The sequence below is a fragment of the Bos indicus genome, chromosome 5, assembly GCF_029378745.1.
Source record: "Bos indicus isolate NIAB-ARS_2022 breed Sahiwal x Tharparkar chromosome 5, NIAB-ARS_B.indTharparkar_mat_pri_1.0, whole genome shotgun sequence".
NCBI lineage: Eukaryota > Metazoa > Chordata > Mammalia > Artiodactyla > Bovidae > Bos > Bos indicus.
Window position 1 is genome coordinate 101,920,997 of NC_091764.1, and position 19,890 is coordinate 101,940,886.

General features: G+C 43.7%; 1 protein-coding gene across 9 annotated transcripts in view; it reads left to right on the forward strand.

The window, feature by feature from the left end:
- The window catches only part of LOC109559710 (antigen WC1.1-like), a 43,501-nt gene extending 35,366 nt beyond the window's left edge, over positions 1–8,135 (forward strand). For 2 of the 9 annotated variants that reach the window (XM_070788649.1, XM_070788652.1), the window contains 8 exons: positions 2,516–2,557; positions 2,645–2,959; positions 3,213–3,245; positions 3,803–3,940; positions 4,330–4,422; positions 4,691–4,774; positions 5,294–5,431; positions 7,845–8,135. In XM_070788649.1, coding sequence (XP_070644750.1) covers positions 2,516–2,557; positions 2,645–2,959; positions 3,213–3,245; positions 3,803–3,940; positions 4,330–4,422; positions 4,691–4,774; positions 5,294–5,431; positions 7,845–7,990 — 989 coding nt within the window. In that variant the 3' untranslated portion in view covers positions 7,991–8,135. Of the gene's footprint in view, positions 1–2,515; positions 2,558–2,644; positions 2,960–3,212; positions 3,437–3,802; positions 3,941–4,329; positions 4,423–4,690; positions 4,775–5,293; positions 5,432–7,844 lie in introns of those variants that run through there. The other 7 variants (XM_070788651.1, XM_070788650.1, XR_011566462.1 and 4 more) reach the window with 7 other exon arrangements.
- Positions 8,136–19,890: the final 11,755 nt, after the last annotated feature.

Sequence of the window (19,890 nt, forward strand, 5' to 3'; positions counted from 1 at the left end):
TTTAAAAATCAGATTTTTGTTTGCTACTGAGTTGTTTGAGTTCCTTGTGTACTTTGCATAATAATCCTTAACAGAAATATAATATGCAAATATTTTCTCCAGTTCCATAGGTTGCTTTTTCACTTTGTTGATGGTGTCCTCAATTGGGCAGAAGCTTTTTAGCCTTATGTCATCACAACTGCTTGTTTTTACTCTCGCTCCCTTTGCTTTTGGTGTCAGATCCAAAAAATATCACAAAGAATGACAACAAGGACTTTATTTTCTGTTTTTTTTTTTTTTTTCTGTAGAAATTTTATGGCTTCAGGACTTGTGATCAAGTCTTTAATCTATTTTGAGTTAATTTTTGTGAATGGTATAAGATAGTGGTCCAGTTTCATTCTTTTGCATGTGACTGTCCAGTATTCCCAATGCCATTTACTGAAAACACTGTCCTTTCCCCACTGTATATTCTTGGCTTCCATGTCAAAAGTTAATTGACCATAGAAATGTGGGTTTATTTCTGGGCTCTCTATTCTGTTCCACTGATCTCTGTGTCCATTTTTATACCAACAACATACTGTTTTGATTAATATAGCTTTGTAATGTAGTGTGAAATCAGGAAGCATGACCCCTCTAGCTTTGTTATTCGTTCTCAAGATTGCTTTGGTATTCTGCATCTTTTGTGATTCCATGCAAATTTTAGGATTGTTTGTTCTGTATCTGTGAAAATTTCCATTGGAATTTTGAAATGGATTGCAGTGAATCTGTAGATTGCTTTGGGTAGTATGGGCATGTTAATAATATTAGATCTTCCAATCCACGAGCACAGAATATCTTTCCATTTATTTGAGTCATCTTCAGTATCTTTCATCAACGTCTTATAGTTTTCAGTGTACAGGTCTTTCACAATCTTGGTTAAATTTATTACTAGATTTTTTTATCCATTTTTGATGCAAATGTAAATAGAATTGTTTTCTCCTTATGGCAGTTTGTTGTTAGTGTGTAGAAATGCAACTGATTTTTGTATATAGATTTTTCATTCTACAACTTTACTGATTGTATTAGTTCTCATATTTTTGGTGAAGTCTTTAGTGTTTGGGAGTTTCTTTCCTCATGACTTGGATGGTAAAGAATCTGTCTGCAATGCAAGAGACCTGGGTTCAATTCCTGGGTTGGGAAGATCCCCTGGAGGAGGAAATGGCAACCCACTCCAGTATTCTTGCCTGGAGAAACCCATGGACAGAGGAGCCTGGTGGGCTATAGTCCTTGGGGTCACAAAGAGATAAGACATGACTGAGTGACTAACACTTTCATTTTTCAATCTGGAAATAGTGTCAATTTTGCCTCTTCCTTTCAGATTTGGATATCTTGATTTTCTTTTTATTGCCTGATGGATCTGGATAGGACTACCAAAACTAAGTTGAATAAAAGTGGTGAAAATAGACATTTTTGTCTTGTGTCTGATTTCAGAGGAAAAGCTTTTGTTTTTTTACAGTCAAGTATGATATTAGCTGTGAATTTCTCACATGGCCTTAATTATGCTTAGATGAAATCCTTCTATACCTACTTTGTAAAAGAATTTTTACCATAAATGGATGTTGAATTTGTCACTTTTTCTTCATCCTTTAAGGATACGATTTTTATCTTCATTTTGTTTATTTGGTGTATCGCATTGATTAATTTGTGAATGTTGAACTATCCTTGCATCCTTGGAACAAATATCACTAGATCATGGTGTATGATTCTTTTAACACATTGTCAAATTAATTCAGTTTTCTAATATTTTGTTGAGGATTTTTGCACTTATATTTATCAGAGTATTAGCCCATAATTTCCTTTTCTCATGGTGTCCTTATCTGGCTTTGGTATCAGAATAATGTTGGCCTCATAAAGTGAGTTTGGAGGTGTTCCTTTCTTTTGTTTTTGGAAGAGTTTGAGAAGGCTCTACCACTAAATACTGTTATATTGGGAATTGAGATTTTGATAGTAAATGTTGAATGAAATAAATAAATGTTGGGGAGGGCGACAAATAGTCAAACCAAAGCACTTTATTCCTTCTACATTTCTCTCTCTGTTTCTCTCCTTCCCTCCCCCTCCACATACACAAACCCACAGCTAAGAATGTGGCGAGAGATACTTCAAAAGCAGAGGCTCATTCCCTTCCTTGCCTCTCTTTTTTCATCTCTTTGTCTTTTCCATTTGAGGCCAAAGAGGCATTAAACTGTTAGACCTTTTATTGATGATGTTTTCCCTACAATTAAACCCCATAAACTGGGAGGTGGTAAAGTCTTTGACCATGAAAATGAGCAACCCCCTCACAGAGGTCCTGCCATCATTTTCTCAGAGGTTCTCTGCATAGAGTGGGTAGGAGGTTTGATAGGATGATCTGGAAAGAATATACAAGTTTTGATATTTTATGACAGGTTCTATTTACCCTCATTGTGTGTGTGTGTGTGTTGTTTTGAATTTGTATTTATTTCTATCAGCTTCAATTCTTATGTATATGTATTTTCAGTCTTTTGTTCATTGTTTGCAGGAAGAAGACCCAAGAGCTGTCCAACTGCTGCCCCCTGCACAGGTATGTCGGCCTTGCCCCCTCCCCATGGCTCCCAGGGGCTCCTTCCTCAGACCAGGGCAGTCACAGGAGGGGCTGCTGCCTTTTCAGACAGAGAGAAGCTCCGGCTGAGGGGAGGAGACAGCGAGTGCTCAGGGCGGGTAGAGGTCTGGCACAGCGGCTCCTGGGGCACCGTGTGCGATGACTCCTGGAGCCTGGCAGAGGCTGAAGTGGTGTGTCAGCAGCTGGGCTGTGGCAGGGCCCTGGAAGCCCTGCGGGCCGCGGCATTTGGCCCTGGAAATGGGAGCATCTGGCTGGACGAGGTGCGGTGTTGGGGCCGGGAGTCCTCCCTGTGGGACTGTGCTGCAGAGCCCTGGGGGCAGAGCGACTGCAAGCACGAGCAGGATGCTGGTGTGAGGTGCTCTGGTGAGTGAGGGGCTCGGGGTCCACCCTGGGTGAGCTGGGGCAGCACGGGGTAACAGGCTGAGCCGGGTGTGGTTGGGAGTTTGTATCCAGACAGCATCTTGGTGCTGGGGCTCTGATCTAGGACAGGGGAGCTTGGAGGACTGGACACTGATGTTGTGGAGACTGAGGGGTGATTTCAGGCTCAGAAGGGAAAAATGGGCTGCCCTGCATTCTGGCCAATCACCGTGCTCCAAACTGCTGTTTTTCTCTTTAGGTGCAAGGACAACATTGCCCCTGACTACAGCAGGTACTGTGGTCCATCCACGGACAGGGGAGAATACTCAGATTCTGAGGACCTGTTCTGTGGGCTGTCTGACAACTCAGGAGAAGAAAGAGCCTGAGGAGCTCGTGGCTGTTGGGGAGGAGCCAGGGCATTACTTTGGGGAAATCCCCTGCCTTGGTTCCCAGGGTCAAATGTTCTCATGCCTGGGGGTCCAAGTGAGTCTGGTTTCCATGTTGCAGAATCGAAGTATCTCCCACCTGCCCCTGTGTGTTGCTCTTCATCAGTGAGGTGCGGGTCCCAGGACTGTTTGATGTTCTGTCTCCTGAAGCCCAAGGAGAAGGCATGAGCTGGGTCCTCAGAGGCTGTCTCAGCAGGGCAGCTCCCTGACAATCCCCATCTCTGCCTTGGGGCCACACTGGCCAGAGTGGAGTTGACTTGTCTCAGGACGAGACCCAGAGGAGCCCAGTCTGTTAGTGTACTTGTGTCTGAGGCTGGGATGCCATCATCCAGAGCTCCCTGGAAATGCTGGCAGGGGTTTCTCTGTGTGACCTTCTCCAACTCTCTTCCCTTGTTCTCCTTAGGGACAAAAACAACCTCAAATCCTCTCCCTGGCATCTTCTCCCTGCCTGGGGTCCTCTGCCTCTTCCTGGGGGCCCTTCTCTTCCTGGTCCTCGTCATCCTGGTGACTCAGCTGCTCAGATGGAGAGCAGAGCGCAGAGGTGGACTGCAGGGGGAACTGGGGACCAGGGAGAGTGTGTGGAGGCAGGAGATGGGGCAGGTGTGAGGAGGGGAACCTGGGCCAGGTCTCTGTTCTGAGTCTGTAGAGCTCCACGTGTTCCATGCTGAGCTCTAAGGGCTGAATAGACAGAAGTTCTTAGGACTGGGGTGTGAACTCTCATAAGTCATGTCCTCTCCTTTGAGACCAGACAAGTTGGGGCTGAGCTGTGGATTCAGATCAGATGAAGGGAGAAGGTGCTGACACGGTGAACAGGGTGGGAGGTTAAGCCAAGGTCCTGGCAGCCCCCATGTGAGCACTGGGGAGGTGAAGGTGGGTGGCTGGATTAGGGTGTCTGGGGCAGCATCTCTGACCTGCTGGGGGATCTCTCAGCTTTATCCAGCTATGAAGAATCTCTTGCTGAAGCCGTGTATGAGGAGCTTGATGACTTTGTGACTCGGAAGGAGAGTCTTCTTGGTAGCCCAGGTGGGTGTCTCTGTCTGCATTCCTGGGACCTCTGGTTGTCACCACTTAATGGGAGTGTGGGTCTTCTCAGCATCCACAGACCCCACATGTGCCCCAGGCTCACAGAGGTGGCTCTCCAAAGTGGCAGGGTGGCCTCTCGAGCCCCATGAGCCCCCAGCCTCTGTCTACATGGCAGGAGCTAGGCCTGTCCCTTCCCAACCTTAACATAGGTCCCGTGGGTGTGGGGAGGGTCATTCTGTGTGTTGTGTGATATTTATCTCCACGTTAGGCTTCCTGTCAGATGACTCAGTGATTAAACTGCCATATTACACCAGGGACGGTGAGGAGTACAGTGACTACAGATCTGAACCAGGTAATAGAGGTGAACCCACCTCGGCTGGGCTTTGGGGAGGAGAGTTTCCCTCCTCATAGTGACGAGATGCAAGGGGAACAGTCTTCCTTTGATGGACCAGAGGCAACCCTGTGTCCAGATGGGGTCCATCCTTCTCCTTCTCTGGCTGTTTTGTGATGTCTCACATTGGGGCCAGGCTCTCTGTGTCCAGAATCACAACAGGCACACAATGTTTTAAAAAATAACATCTGTAAAGCACAATTTGTTGAAGTACTTTAGTAGTGTTCAGTGGCATAAGAGTAGCTTTGAGATATGTAGCTTCCTTCAGGAAATGTTAAGATATATAAAATCATGTTTTGGTTTATGGGTACATCAAAATGAAACATGGTCTTAGAGAAAAAGTCTTTTAAATCAAGAAGTGACTGGTGCCTCTATTTAGCAATTCAGAAACTCTTGATCATAGGGGATCTTAGATATTTCCCAGACCAACCCACTTACTGTGGTTTCATCAAATCCCCTTGTCTCTCTTGGAACCCCCAGATCAGAGGACTGATGTCCCTGCTGAAAATTATGATGATGCTGAAGAGGTATCAGTGCCTGGGACTCTTCCTGCCTCTCAGGGGAGTGAGGAGAAAGTACCCCCAGAGAAGGAGGATGGGGTGAGGTCCTCCCAGAAAGGTGAGTGGGGTCAGCTGATTTACTATTTTTCTATGTGGAAAGGGTGAATTTGTGCTCCTCAATTCCCGGCCTCCCTAGAGATTCAAAATATAGGTAATCTCATACATTTGATAGCATCATCTTGACCATATGCCATCTTTAATGCTGTTAGATTCCTTGCAAGGAGTGAGGAATCACTCTACTTTTGGCATTTATGTCTCCCTAATGTGACATAAACTTATCATTTTATATGTGATATACTTGCATTAAGATTTATAGGTTACAGAATTTCCTGGTGGTCCAGTGGTTAGGAGTCTGTGCTTTTACTGCTAGGGCCCAGGTCCAATCCTGGTCAAGGAACTAAGATCCCACAAGCATTGTGTCATGGCCAAAAGAGAAATTTATTGATTAATTGAGCATATTTATATGGAAAGCTAAGTGCCAAAGAATTGATGCTTTGGAACTGTGGTGTTGGAGAACACTCTTGAGAGTCCCTTGGACTGCAAGGATATCAAACCAGTAAATCCTAATGGAAATCGGTTCTGAATATTCATTGGAAGGACTGATGTTGAAGCTGAAGCTTCAATACTTTGGCCATCTGATGTGAAGAACTAACTCATTGAAAAAGAACCTGATGCTGGAAAAGATTGAAGGCAGGAGGAGAAGGGGACGACAGAGGATGAGATGGTTGGATGACATCACCGACTCGATGGAGCTGAGTTTGAGTAAGCTCCGGGAGTTGGTGATGGACAGGGAAACCTGGAGTGCTGCGGTCCATTCAGTGGCAAAAAGTCAGCCACAACTGAGTGGCTGAACTGAACTGATACATGAAAGGTAGAGATTTAAAAATATATATTGCAGTATTGAATTTGGTGAAACATTTTTATAATCTAAGATGAGCTCTGTTTATATGTTAACATTAACAAGTACAAAGTCTATGATACATGGTGACCTTAATATTAAGCCATGGTGGTGGATCATAGACTCAGCATTTGTGATCAGTTCGCTGGGCTGGAAGAAGCACAAGCTGGAATCAAGACTGCTGGGAGAAATATCAGTAACCTCAGATATGCAGATGACATCACCCTTATGGCAGAAAGTGAAGAGGAACTAAAGAGCCTCTTGATGAAAGTGAACAGGAGAGTGAAAAAGTTAGCTTAAAGCTCAACATTCAGAAAACTAAGATTATGACATCTGGTCCCATCACTTCATGGGAAATAGACGGGGAAACAATGGCAACAGTGTCAGACTTTGTTTTGGGGGGCTCCAAAAATCACTGCAGATGGTGATTGCAGCCATGAAATTAAAAGACCCTTACTCCTTGGAAGGAAAGTTATGATTGACCTAGATAGCACATTAAAAAGCAGAGATATTACTTTGCCAACAAAGGTCCATCTAGTCAAGGCTATGGTTTTTCCAGTAGTCATGTATGGATGTGAGAGTTGGACTGTGAAGAAAGCTAAGAGCCGAAGAATTGATGCTTTTGAACTGTGGTGTTGGAGAAGACTCTTGAGAGTCCCTTGGACTGCAAGGAGATCCAACCAGTCCATCCTAAAGGAAACCAGTCCTGTGTGTTCATTGGAAGGACTGATGCTGAGGCTGAAACTCCAATACTTTGGCCACCTCATGCGAAGAGTTGACTCATTGGAAAAGACCCTGATGCTGGGAAGGATTGGGGGCAGGAGGAGAAGGGGACGACAGAGGATGAGATGGCTGGATGACATCACAGACTTGAAGCACATGAGTTTGAGTGAACTCCAGGAGCTGGTGATGGACAGGGAGGCCTGGCATGCTGCGATTCATGGGGTCGCAAAGAGTCGGACACGACTGAGCGACTGAACTGAACTGAAGGTCTAATTTGCTCCAGTTATTTCAGTAGCCAGGAGAAGACACTCATTCACTAGAAAAGAATATTTCTCCATTTGAGGGCCTGTGTAGTCTCTGGGGAGGGGCCATCTGTGGCTGCACCTGTGATACTATTTGTGAACATTGTCAACTAAGAGCAGACTTGGGTTGTGAGTGAGGAATTCAGATTTTTCCTGTCTCCAGTCTCCCTCTTATTGTGAATTTGCACCTATGACCTGTGAAAGGAGAAGATTTAAATTCCTTTTTATGATTCTTACTATTGTTGGGCATCTCCTTGGTACTGTGTAGCCTGGAAACAGGTCTTCCCAGGGCTCCTGTGTGAGCACAGATTTCCTGTGATGTAGGATTTCCACATGAGCTGAGGCCCCAGAAACCACATGAACTGGATCTGAGAGGCCAGCTGGGATCCATCCTCACTGTAACTGATGTGAAATAGCCTGAGCCTCCCTGCCCACACCTGGGTCCCAGGGATGCTTTGTCATAACCACTTGCTTGACTCCCTTCCACTGTAGGGCTCTGTCCTGTCCCCATGTCTCAGTTCTAATCAAACTTCTCTTTACTATTTTAGGCTCTTCTCTGAACTTCTCCAGAGAGGTGGCTGATCCTGGGGAAGGAGAAGAGAGCCCCTGGCTGCTCCAGGGGAAGGATGGGGACCCTGAGTATGATGACGTTGAACTAAGCACCCTGGGAACACCCCCAGTAGCTTTCCCATGATCTTGTATTAAATATGAGATGAAGCCTCAGATATTCTAATTGCCTGTATTTCAGTAGAGTAGTGCTGACCTGTAACTGTTTTATATGGAAATTGTCCAAAATGAAATATTCTGAATAAAGTAACTTTTTGCTGTGTTGGTAATTTGGCAAGTTCCATGTCAAATGCTTTTAGAGGATTGGTCCTCAAACACCATTTTCCTTACAGGAAATACAAGATGAATGAGCTGACCTGCTCTCTCACCTGTCTTAGAGGCTAATGAGAGCATGATTTTACCCTGGATCACAAATGCTCCAGGTCACTCTTATTTAGAAAAGGATGTAAACTTGGTCCACATTCACACACTCCTTCCTAACAAGATGAACTCATGGGAAAAAACCCAATCCTGAACTTTCCTGGGTGCTCTCCCTGAGACGTCACATCACCTGTTTGTAACCTGTTATCGGGCACCAGACTGGGTGTGAGTTTCAAAGTGGAAGGTTGGCTGGTAGGAGAGAATGGATACAACTTTCCTTATCCTGCCTAAATGTGCACAGGCCAGTTTAAAATCTAACTGTACACAGCCACATCTTCCTTTTTCATCTCTCATTTATTCCTTAAGTGGATACAGACACCTCTTTGCTCTTCTCCCTCGTCTAGTTGATTATCCAATCTTTATAAATCCTTCATTTCCTCTCCATCCCTTCCTACTATTTCTTCAGGATGCTGCTATTTCTTCAGGATGCTGCTATTTCTTCAGGTATGCTGTTGTCTCTCCAATATCTCTCCTTCTGAGTGAATTATATCAGCTCATATATATCTTCAAGTTGATGGAGGGCAAATTGATGCTCACCCACACCCTGTATTCAGGTGGGACAAGAGGGCAAAAGTGGAGACCTAGGCAGAGGGGATCTAGAAGAATGGATGTAGACAGAAAGATCAGGAACAGTTGGTTATTTATGTTTCAGAAATGTGGATGGAGGGGTCTGATATAACTGATCTCTTAGAGGAAGAATTTCAGACCAATGGGCTTCTTTGAAAACATCTATTTTCAGATGTTTCAAGATTGTTTCAAGGTTGTTTTAATCTGTTTACTACTGAAAGTGTAATCGTGATCCTGCCATGATTCCTCAGGGTAAAGAGAGCTGTCATGTAGGAGTGGCCAAGTAAAGATTACGTTTACACCACACCCCAACCCCTACCAACACCAATTCCATTGTGGAGATCATGGAGAAGCTGCTGAACTAATATAAGACCTGAGAGTGCTGGGCTGGTTGTGAGCTGGACCCACCCGGTTACTTGGTTGATGACTCTGGAAGACTCCAAACTACACTCATGCTTGCAGGTTCATAGTTTTAGGCTGTGCCTGGGGATGGGAAGATGCCCAGGGCTTCTTCCAGGGCAGCTTACATGGCTATTCACCATTGGGAAATGGTGAAATAAATGACATATGATGAAATAAAGCATACACACCAAGGAGCTCACTGAACTCCAAGAAAACTCAGATAAACTACAAAACAAGTTCAGGAAGAAAATATATGAACAAAATAAGATTAAAAAATATTTCTCATCATCATTATTATTCTTTCTAATTTTTGGTTGCATTGGGTCTTTGTTGCTGCATATGGGCTTTCTCTAGTTGCAGCAAGCAGGCACCACTCTTATTTGTGGAGAGCAGGCTTCTCTATGCACAGGCTTCTCTTATTGTGGAGAATAGGCTCTAGGTACCTGGGCTTCAGGGGTTGCAGCAGGCTGCCTCCTATTTGTGGTTTGCAGGTCCTAGAGCTCAGGCTCAGTAATTGTTGAGCTAGGGTGAGTTACTCTGCAGAATAAATTCAGTGTTTTTTTTTTTTTTTTTTTACGGAGATAGAAATCATAAAAAAGGAAGTAAACAGGGAGTTTGTTGACGGTTTGGTGGTTAGGATTTGATGTATTTACTGCTGTGGTCTGGATTTAATCCCAGTAAGGAACTGAGATCCCTCAAGCTTTGCAGTGAGGCAAAGAGAATAACAGAAGGAACCAAACAGAAAAATGAACCAAACAAAATTTAGTTGCTTAAGATTCAGTTCAGTTCAGTCCAGTGGCTCAGTCGTGTCTGACTTTTTGTGACCCCATGGACTGCAGCATACCAGGCTACCCTGTCCTTCACCAACTCCTGGAGCTTGCTCAAACTCATGTCCATTCAGTCAGTGATGCCATCCAACCATCTCATCCTCTGTCATCCCCTTCTTCTCCTGCCCTCAATCTTTACCAGCATCAGGGTCTTTTCCAATGAGTCAGTTCTTTGGATTAGGTGGTCAAAGTATTGGAGTTTCAGCTTCAGCTTCAGCATCAGTCCTTCCAATGAATATTCAGGACTGATTTCCTTTAGGATTGACTGGTTGGATCAGTTGCTTAAGATTACAATGATTGAAATGCAGCAAAATGAAAAATGCTACAGAGAACATCAACAACAGCAGAAGACTTTGTAACTTAAAAGGCAGGACTATTGAGGTTATCTAGCCAGGGGACAAAGAAGAAAATTATTGAACAAGTGTGAAAGAACCTGTGTGAATGATGGGGTAACATTTATAGAAACAACCCGTACATTATTGGAGTCCCGGAAGGAGAAGAGAGGGAGAAAGGGACAGAGACTGTACTTAAAGAAGCAATAGCAGATAAGTCCCAAATCTGATGAGATTTAGACATCCAAGTTCATGTAGCTAATAGCTCACTCCTCAGAGTTCATTCAAAATGATCATCCCCAAGACACATTGCTTGTAATCAAGAAAAAGAGAGAATTTTATAAGCAGCAAGAGAAAAGTAAATGCTCACAAAAAAGAAATTCCCTTAAAAATGTCAGTGAACTTTTTAGAAGAAACCCGACAGGCCAAGAGAGAAAGGCATGATATATTCAAACTTATGAAAAAAAAAGCCTACCAACCAAGAATACGTTTTCTCAGGAAGGCTGTTTTTCATAAATGAAGATGATATAAAGACTTTCCCAATTGCAGGAATTCACCAACATTAGGCTTGGCTTACAAAATTGCTGAGGGGAGTTCTTCAAACTAAATGAAGGATGCTAATTTTTATATGAAAGAAGTGAAAATATATAACAGACTTGTAAATGTAAATATTGAATCCAATTCAGCATACTCTAAATTGTAGTATGGTAGTGTGCTAACCAGTTAGCTCTAGTCTAAAGGAAGTATTAAAACAGCTATAGAGAAAAATATTTTGTTAGTGGATATACAATATAAAGAGAGGTAAATTCTGACATCAAAAACAAAATGTGTAGAAAGGGATAAAAAGGTAGAGCTTTTGTATGTCATGGAAATTAATTTGTTATCAGTGTGGTATATACTGTTGTCTCTGTAAGATGTCTTATGTGACCCATGTGGCAACAAAAATGTAAAAACCTACAGTAGATTCACAAAAAGTAAAGAGAAGGGAATCAAAGTGCAACATTATCCAAAATTATCAGTTCACAATTCTAACTGTTGTGTAGAACAGTTGAGCTGTCCTGGTCTCCACATCATCTTTCAAGATTAGCCCCAGAGGAGAATCCTGCAAAGATTCTCCTTTGCAAAGTGAAAGACTAATTAAGCTGTTTGTTATTTTAAGCCAAAGAACTCTTTCTGCACCTCATCTCCTTTCTTATATCATATAGTTGGTGTAACTGTACATTTTTAACCCCCAATTTTCTTTCTGTGATATTGCTGTGTGATTTTAATGAAAAAACTGTCAATAATAAATCATATGAATGAATATCCTGTTTCCTCAATCGCATTTGATTAAGACTTAGTAAGAATCCACATGTTAGTATGTTGTGGTTTATCTCGTGTATCCTTAGAGATAGAGATTTGCGGTGTTAGTTGTGACGTATTTGTTGGTGATAAGCTGCTTGCTTTTGAAAATCAAATTTTGCCTTGCTAATTGCCAGAAACATTTGCCTTTAAAACAAAAATATTAGCTAAATGATGTTTTCAGAAACATTTCTTTATATTTAAGACAATTTCTCTTCAACATTTAGTACAATGCCACTCAGCCATTCAATAAATATTAGCTGAGCATCTATTAAGTTACAGAGAGGGGAAATACAGAGCATATACACAGGTATAGGCCTCACTCCAATCCTGGGCCCTGGCAGGCCTCAGAAGATGCCTGCAGACTGCAGGAGCCTTGGTTAGCATGCCCAGATTGGGAAGAATTTGATGATAAGGAAGAGAATCTGTTCACAGAGTCTTTGATGTTAAAGGAGGAACACATTTTGCTGTATTTCCAGTGTTCTTAGGCTGGTCTCGGACAGGACTCAGCTGCACCAAAGCTCCATGTGCAATAGAGTCTCAGTTCATAGACTTTGAGCAATCACTCAGGCTTTGAACTCTGAGTGCCACCCCAGAGGCACTAACCTTAGGTTTAAGTGGTTTAAGAATCACCCCCCACAAGAACTCAATAGCTCTGCAGTTGGTAATTACATCAGCTCTGAGCAGAGGTGGGTTAATCATGAAGTTAATGAAACATGTTTTTCAGAGCCTCTCCTTGCACCAGCCCCTTCCAAGTCCCAAGGGGTCCCTAGGGTTGTGGTTGAAGCAGAGAGGACTCTATGATTCTTGTCCCCTCACCGTGTCTTCTGCCTGCCTTTTGCCTGTGGAAAACTTTAGTCAAAGAATATGTTTAATTGGAGAAGCGAGAAATGTGGAAACAAAGGAAAACAGTCAGAGGAGACTAAATAATAATGTAGTCATTAAGCACAGTCAAGAACCTTTAGTTCTTTCTCAAGTGTTATAGATGATATTCTGAGCCACAGCTGTCTTATAGATACAAAACACCAGGCGGAGCAGTGAACTACATGATGACCACACTGTACCCAGGACTTGAGCATCCACAATTCTGAGAACTGACCACAAGGACATGGGAACAAGTACACCCAAGCAAAAAAGATCAACTGTACCTAAAACAACCAGTGGATGCTTTGGATGGCATCACCAGCTTGATGGACATGATTATGAGCAAGCTCTGGGAGTTGGTGATGGACAGGGAAGCCTGGCGTGCTGCAGCCCATGGGGTCGCAAAGAGTCAGACTCGACTGAGCGACTGAAATGAACTGAAAACAGCCAAGATGATGCTAATCAGACCACTGATGACCAATTTGAAGATGACTGTTAGAGATGACTGTGCTGTTTCTGCATATAACCTCCCCCCACTCCAGCTCTGTCTATAGAAGTTCTCACCCTCTTCTTGTCATGGGGTGGGTGGAATCGGCCCTTGTATAGATGTCCACCACCGTCCCCGCCAGTTGCTGGCATCTGAAATAAACCAAACTTTCCTTTCCACCAACTTGCCCTGTATACTGGCTTTTGAGCGGTTACTAGCCGGACCCCTCACACATACCTTTCGATTACATGGTCACAAGGAGAGAGGTTTTGAATGTGCCATTTGCTTCAGTTGAGGGAAAAAAAAATTCAGCAAAATTATTTCTTATCCAAAGGTGAGGAATTTAATTAACTACATGGAGAACTAAATCCAGGAATCAGATTTGTTCCAGAAATCAAGAAGAAACAGAAGAGGTTTGGAAAGTACATGCTGCTTTTTCATTAGTACAGGATTGGTGGAATATGGTGGAATGTAAAAATAAGATCAAAGATGAACTGACTAACTCAGAGCAAAGGAGAGCTGTTTAAGGATGAAGGTCCTGATGCTCAGAGACAAAAATGGGGAAATGGAAGCACAAGTGTCAGCACAGACTGATGCAAAGGGAGGAGGAGCTGCACCAGGTGTGGATGCTCTTAAGCAGAAGCTTGGATCCAGTTGTTGGTCAATCAGTGATAGTGACTAGGAATCAACCAAGCCCCAGAGAGGAATCAAGTTGAGACCTGAGGGAGCAGCTTGGGATGAAGACACAGAAGGAAGAGGAGATCCAGAAAAGTACCTGCTTCATGTGGCAGGTTTTGTCTTCCTTTCATATCTTCAGAATAGGCTCTGTTCTGATGCTGGAACAACTGACTCCCAAATCTCAGAAGGAACACACACATGCATACACACATTCATTACCAACCTGCCAACGTGCTGTGGTCAGTGAGGCTCCACTAGCTTACACGTGTACCATGTGGAACACGCAGCTTCTGGGGCAGGAAAGAGAGAAACCAGAGAGTCGCATGGGGTTTTCATGCCTCTACTCAGAAGTGACACAGGTGGCAACACCCACGTTTCATTGGCCAGAATGAGTCACTGGGAGACAGAAAAACAGCTATTTGATGAATATTACTATTGATGCCACGTCCTTGGTAGCAATGCTGTCAGTTTTTTTTTTTTTTTCTTGCCTTGGTGAAGTTTCTGAGGTACAATTTTGTGTGGAAATTAAATGTCATTAGACTGTCCCCAGAATGGGATTTGAAGAAGACTTTCTGTATCTGGTTCCCTCATCTGGTGTGTCTCTGGCTCCTTACTCCGCTTCTGTCTGTGCTGAGTGGGAGTAGTCAGATTCGTGTCTCCCCTGCCCCCACCACCCTCCCCACCCAGTATCACTAAGTGCAGGGTGATTTTCAGCATTTGTTTATGCATTCATTTCTTTATCCGCTATTTGTTCAGCTCTCTCTATGTGTCTTTACTTGACTTCAAAGAGATATTGAAGAGTAAGACACAATACTTCCTCTCAAGAAGCCCCCACTTTAGAGACAGTGAGCAAGGTTTTACAGATTAAATAAACACAGCAGTAATTTTGAGCTGAAGGAATTAGAAAGAGTTCACAGACGTGACAACTTTGTGCTTTTAAAAACAAGAGAAGATTTATGAATTTTCTTTCTGTAATGGGCTTAAAAGTGTGTCCTCTAGAATTGAAATATACATAAATGTAATATTCTCTATTTTTATCACCGATTTCATCTTGTGCACTAGCAAGGGATGTTTGTGTGGACTGAAATTTCCATGAAGTTCACACAGACTCTCCCATTTAAAATTTATCCCTCAACTTAGCTCGGGTTCATGGTAATAACTGTCTTGTCATTTCTAGTTCAAGCTCCCTGCTGAGACTGGTTTTCCTCTCTTTCAGGAGGCATCTTCTTGTCTCTCCTCCCACAGGTGGTGCCTGGGGTGGGAGGGCTTCTTTCCAACAGCAGCAGGGAATACCCTTGGACTGCATGCTCTCCACTTAGAATCTGCTTGTCTTTGATTTCAGCTTTGATCTGCTCTTGTCTCTGGGTATCTGATGTTGCACTATGGAGGAGTGAATGAGGCCAATTCAGTGCCACACTCTTTGTTTGATGGGTACAGACTGTAAAGGGCTGAATAGAGGTGATGGGCTGGACCTCAGCCAGCTCATGACCTTGCTCTCTCCTTCATGCTCTTGTGATGAACTGGTCTTTGGTAAAGGAGTCTTTACTAACCTTGGTCCTGTCCATGCAAGGAACGCAGATGGTGAAGGGGGTCTCCAATGCTTTGGTGTAACAACTCAGTTAATCATTTTCCTTTAGAGTTGTATACCTCTTTTTTAATTAAAAAATATTTTGTATTTTAGTCTGTCTTATTGGTCCTGAGGAAATTTTCCTCAAGCAAGCAGGTTTAATTATTAATTTGCCTAGCAAAGAGATTACTGAACCTCTGACCACCATTTTCTCATGGTGATTTGGGAATAATAATGCTACATATTGTATTGCTTTAGAATCCATAAGGACAAATAGTTAGCCTAAGTAAAAGAACAAGATTCTTTCTGCTCTTTTCTTCTGTACTTCTAATTCAACATGGAAGATGTTTAAATCTTTTTATAACCACATTTCTTCCTGTTACAGTTGTGTGTGGTTTGAATTGAAAATATGCCAAATGATAAATACATAAACATCCTGACCACTTGGCCATATCTGATTAAGACCAGAACAGGAAGCTTCATGGTCTTCACCTGTCAGTGTTCTGTGGTTTGTCTTCTTTATCTTCAGATATACGAAGAAATTTGCAGCATTTTTACGTGTTTAGAACTGGCTGTCTCAGCACTGCTCTTGTACTGGGACTAGGTTGTTTCTAGTTATTGAAATTTACTGCATTCATTGCAGAAAGGTGTTGAAGTGAACCATATATAGCTCATACCATTTAACAGTATTGAAATATCATTAAAACAAATGATACAGCTTGCATTGTGCTGTTACATCCTCACAAGTTAAATTATTTCTCAAAGGATTTCTTTTTGATTGAAATGATTTGTGTAAAATACCAGGTTGACATTCATTCATTCAGGTATACAAGAGACATCATTACGATTTTTAGTTAGCCAAGCACTGGGGATATGGAGGTGAATTAGACACAAAATGTTTTACCAAGTATATTTGAGTTTATAAAGTAAAATGATTAAGTAAACAACTTAATTCACAAAAGCTCACCAATGGTAAGGTCGAGGTTCTTGAGCAGTTACATGGGGCACAGAGAGAAGGAGTGATGTGTGGAAGACTCACAACTCTGATTGGTACCAATGACAATCACAGCATGTGGTTCCTGGGAGAGTTCTGACAGCCTCAGTCAAGGCTCCAGGTCACAGAATTGAATTCCTGCTCTAGAGTCCTGGGATTCCTTGGATGAGATGGTGGGAGATGCCCTAACACTGCTTCTCTACTACTACTACGTGTGTAAGTATGTGTGCGTGTTAGTCGCTCAGCTGTGACCAACTCATTGTGACTCCGTGGACTGTAGCCCCTCCAGGCTCCTCTGTCCATTGGATTTCCCAGGAAAGAATACCAAAGTGGGTTGTCATTTCCTTCTCCAGAGAATCTTCCTGACCCAGGGATCGAACTCAGATCTCCTGCATTGAAGGCAGACTCTTTATCATCTGAGCCATCAGGAAAGCAAGTTAACAGTAGTACATAATACTACGACTATGCACTACTGCTGTTGCCTGGAAAGTTCCATGGACAGAGGAACCTGGCATGGGTTCGCAAGGTGCTGGCCACGACTGAGCACATCAGCATCAGCACACGTACTACTGTTAACTGGTGTTGTAATATCACACGCTAATGCCAACTCACCTAATCCTCACCAAAATCAGTCATCTTGGTGGGATCATAACCCTCCTTTTACTAATCAGAGAGTGTAAGAACCCTGTTCAAGGCCCACACTTGACGTGTGGCTAAACTGTGAGTCAAGACCAGGCAGTCTGGCTCTCGAGCCTGTTTTCCTGACCCTGTACTGCACTCTCTCATGTTCATTGTGGACACAGGTGGGTTAGTGTCCTCCCTAAAACTTTCCTCCTTCAAATCTTTGATGAGATTGGATACTGAGATTTCTTTATGTGTCAGAAAGATGTAGCTTCATCCAAGGGTGAGTTGGTCCATGTTGATCCTGCACCCCCAGCTCTGGGGTAGAGGGTGCTGTGGGGACAGGCTGCCAGCCCTGAGTTTGCCGCTCCTTATAGCCCATCCCTTTCTATAAAGGGTCTGGAGCTGCTAACAGCATCTTACCTGTGAGATCTCCATCCCAAGTTGAGACCATGTGTACCTGGTTCACTAAACGCATCCCTGTGTCACCCTGTGGGAGGGATGACTGGACCTCAGGAAGCACGTCCTGTGTTCTCGGTGTCTGGCTGGTGGTTTCTGGTGATGGTGTGGACTCCACAACTGGGTGAGGAATGATGACTCTGGGCCCAGAGGGAGTAGAGCATCAATTCTAAGTGACTGAGCAGATCCTGGTCTTACTTCAGCAACTGAGTGTAAATTTTGGTTTTGATATTTATAGTAAGTTTTTATCATTAACATGTTAAAGGTCCAGATATAGAAGGAGATGGGGTCAGGTACAGTCATGGGGCTTGAGAGTGACAGGACCAGATGACAAGGAAGTGATTCTTCTATAAATAATGGATATATATTAGCATATTTAGAGGAAGAAAAGCATGTGTTCAACTGTCTTTTCTCCCGTCTCAAGTAGGAAGAACAGGCATGGCGGGACAGAGAAGTTGTGTCTGCTGACTGGGATGAGGGGTCCCTCTGGTGTGGGATGTGGCAGGGCTGTGGACTAACCTGCAGCTGCCCTCAGTGTTGGCCCTACTGAGCCCTTAAGGTGGGCCGTGGGTGGCTCTTGAAGCTGTCTCTGAGCTCCAGTGGGGACCCTGGGGCCTGTGTGTCACAGATGCTTCCTTCCACATCTGTGCTGAAAAGATGGAGTCAGGGTGAGGGGGCATCAGGGTGGGCTTGTGTGGACCGCAGGGCTTCATCATGGGAATCTTGAGCCCGAGGGGGGCATGAGGAAAGGGGGCAGCACTTTAGTGACCTTGAATTTCGATGGGGGAGCTCTATCTTGCATCACTTATGGCCCTTCTCAGTCTCTCTATTCATCCCTGGGGTACCTTCTAGGGGAGCTTCTGGGAGCTTCTGTGATGAGTGGAAACAGAACAAGGCAGCAATGACTACATCGGACATCATCCTTTCTGCTTGGATCTGTCCCCTTAACCCACTGGGATTCCATTCTTGCCACCAACTTTCCTCTTAAATGCAGAACAGAGGAAGTGGGTTCATTGGTGGTTTCAGGCAGCATGAACCCCTTTCTCTTATCTGCTTCACTCACCCCTTCTTTGCCCCCTGCCTGCAGCTATCATGTAGCAGACTTTCTATTTCCCCATCTCTCTGGATCTCCTCCCTTAAATTATATTTTGTGTCTTCTTTAGTTATGGTTTTATAATACAAATGTATTCTGAGTCTTATCAAACCATACTTTCAGCATATAAAGGAGGTACATGTGAAGTTTAGAAAACTTTAGTCTTTCTAAAGTATCATTTTCTTCTTGTTTTCATTGTTTAGTCACTTAGTCGTGCCCAACTCATTTCGACAAATGGACTGTAGCTGCCCAGGCCATTCTGTCCACGGAATTCTCCAGGCAAGAATACTGAAGTGGGTTGCCATTTCCTTCTCCAGGGGATCTTCCTGACACAGGGATCGAATCCACATCTCTTGCTTTGTGCGCGGATCCTTTGTACTGAGCCATCAGTGAAGCCCCATGTTTTCTTCTAGAGATCCCTGCTCCTATTTTGGTGGGCTAGAGTTGAATGAGGACTCCTACTTTCTCTTTGTTTCCTTTAATAGCAATCTCTTTCTTTCTATCAGCATCATTTAGTGACTAGCTGAAAGAGATACTTCACATAAAATGAAATGCAGTAAAGGGAAAGTTATTTAACACGTCTGAATGTCCCTATAGGGAACCCACTTGCCAATGCAGGAGAAGCAGATTTGATCCTTGAGTCATAAAGATCCCTTTAGAAGGAAATGGCAACCCCCTCCAGTATTCTTGCCTGGGAAATCCATTGGACAGAGGAGGCTGGCGAGCTACAGTCCATGGGTTGCAAAGAGTCAGACACGACTGAGCATGCAGGCACTTGCTTCAGGACCAAGTCTCCAGTTCATTCTGAGAAGGCGGAAAACCCTGTAATCTCATCCTCCCAACTTGATGGGTCTCACTTCATGCTTTCACAGTCACCTGTGAATTCCTGTACTCCTGGTCCTCATTTTATACTGACCTGATAAATACTCTTGTATTTCGAGACTTCTTGTAATTCTCTGCTTTCACCCTGAGCTCAGTGCCGGGGAAGATCAATGCTCGATTCTACAAAAGTTATTCTCCACGGGTCAACAGATCCCACACCCAGACCCTGTGAGATCTCACAGTCTGCAGATATTGACCAGGGTGATCAGGGGAGAGAAAGGCACTCATGATTTTTGATGAACCGTTTCTACCCCAGTCCCAGTGGTGGGACCCAGCTCTCAGGACTACGGAAGCAGGAGCTCAAAGGACCGTGTTGCTCATATAAGGACATTTTGAAGATTCAGAAGCTCATTGGTGTCTGAGCTTCAGAAAGGGGCAGATGCAGCCTCCGATAGTGCCTGAAATGGTGAAATGTGTTGCTATTGGCTCTCAGGAGGAGAGGGTGTAAAGGGTGGTCTATATAGACCCCGGTCAGCACTCTGACGCCTCCTCA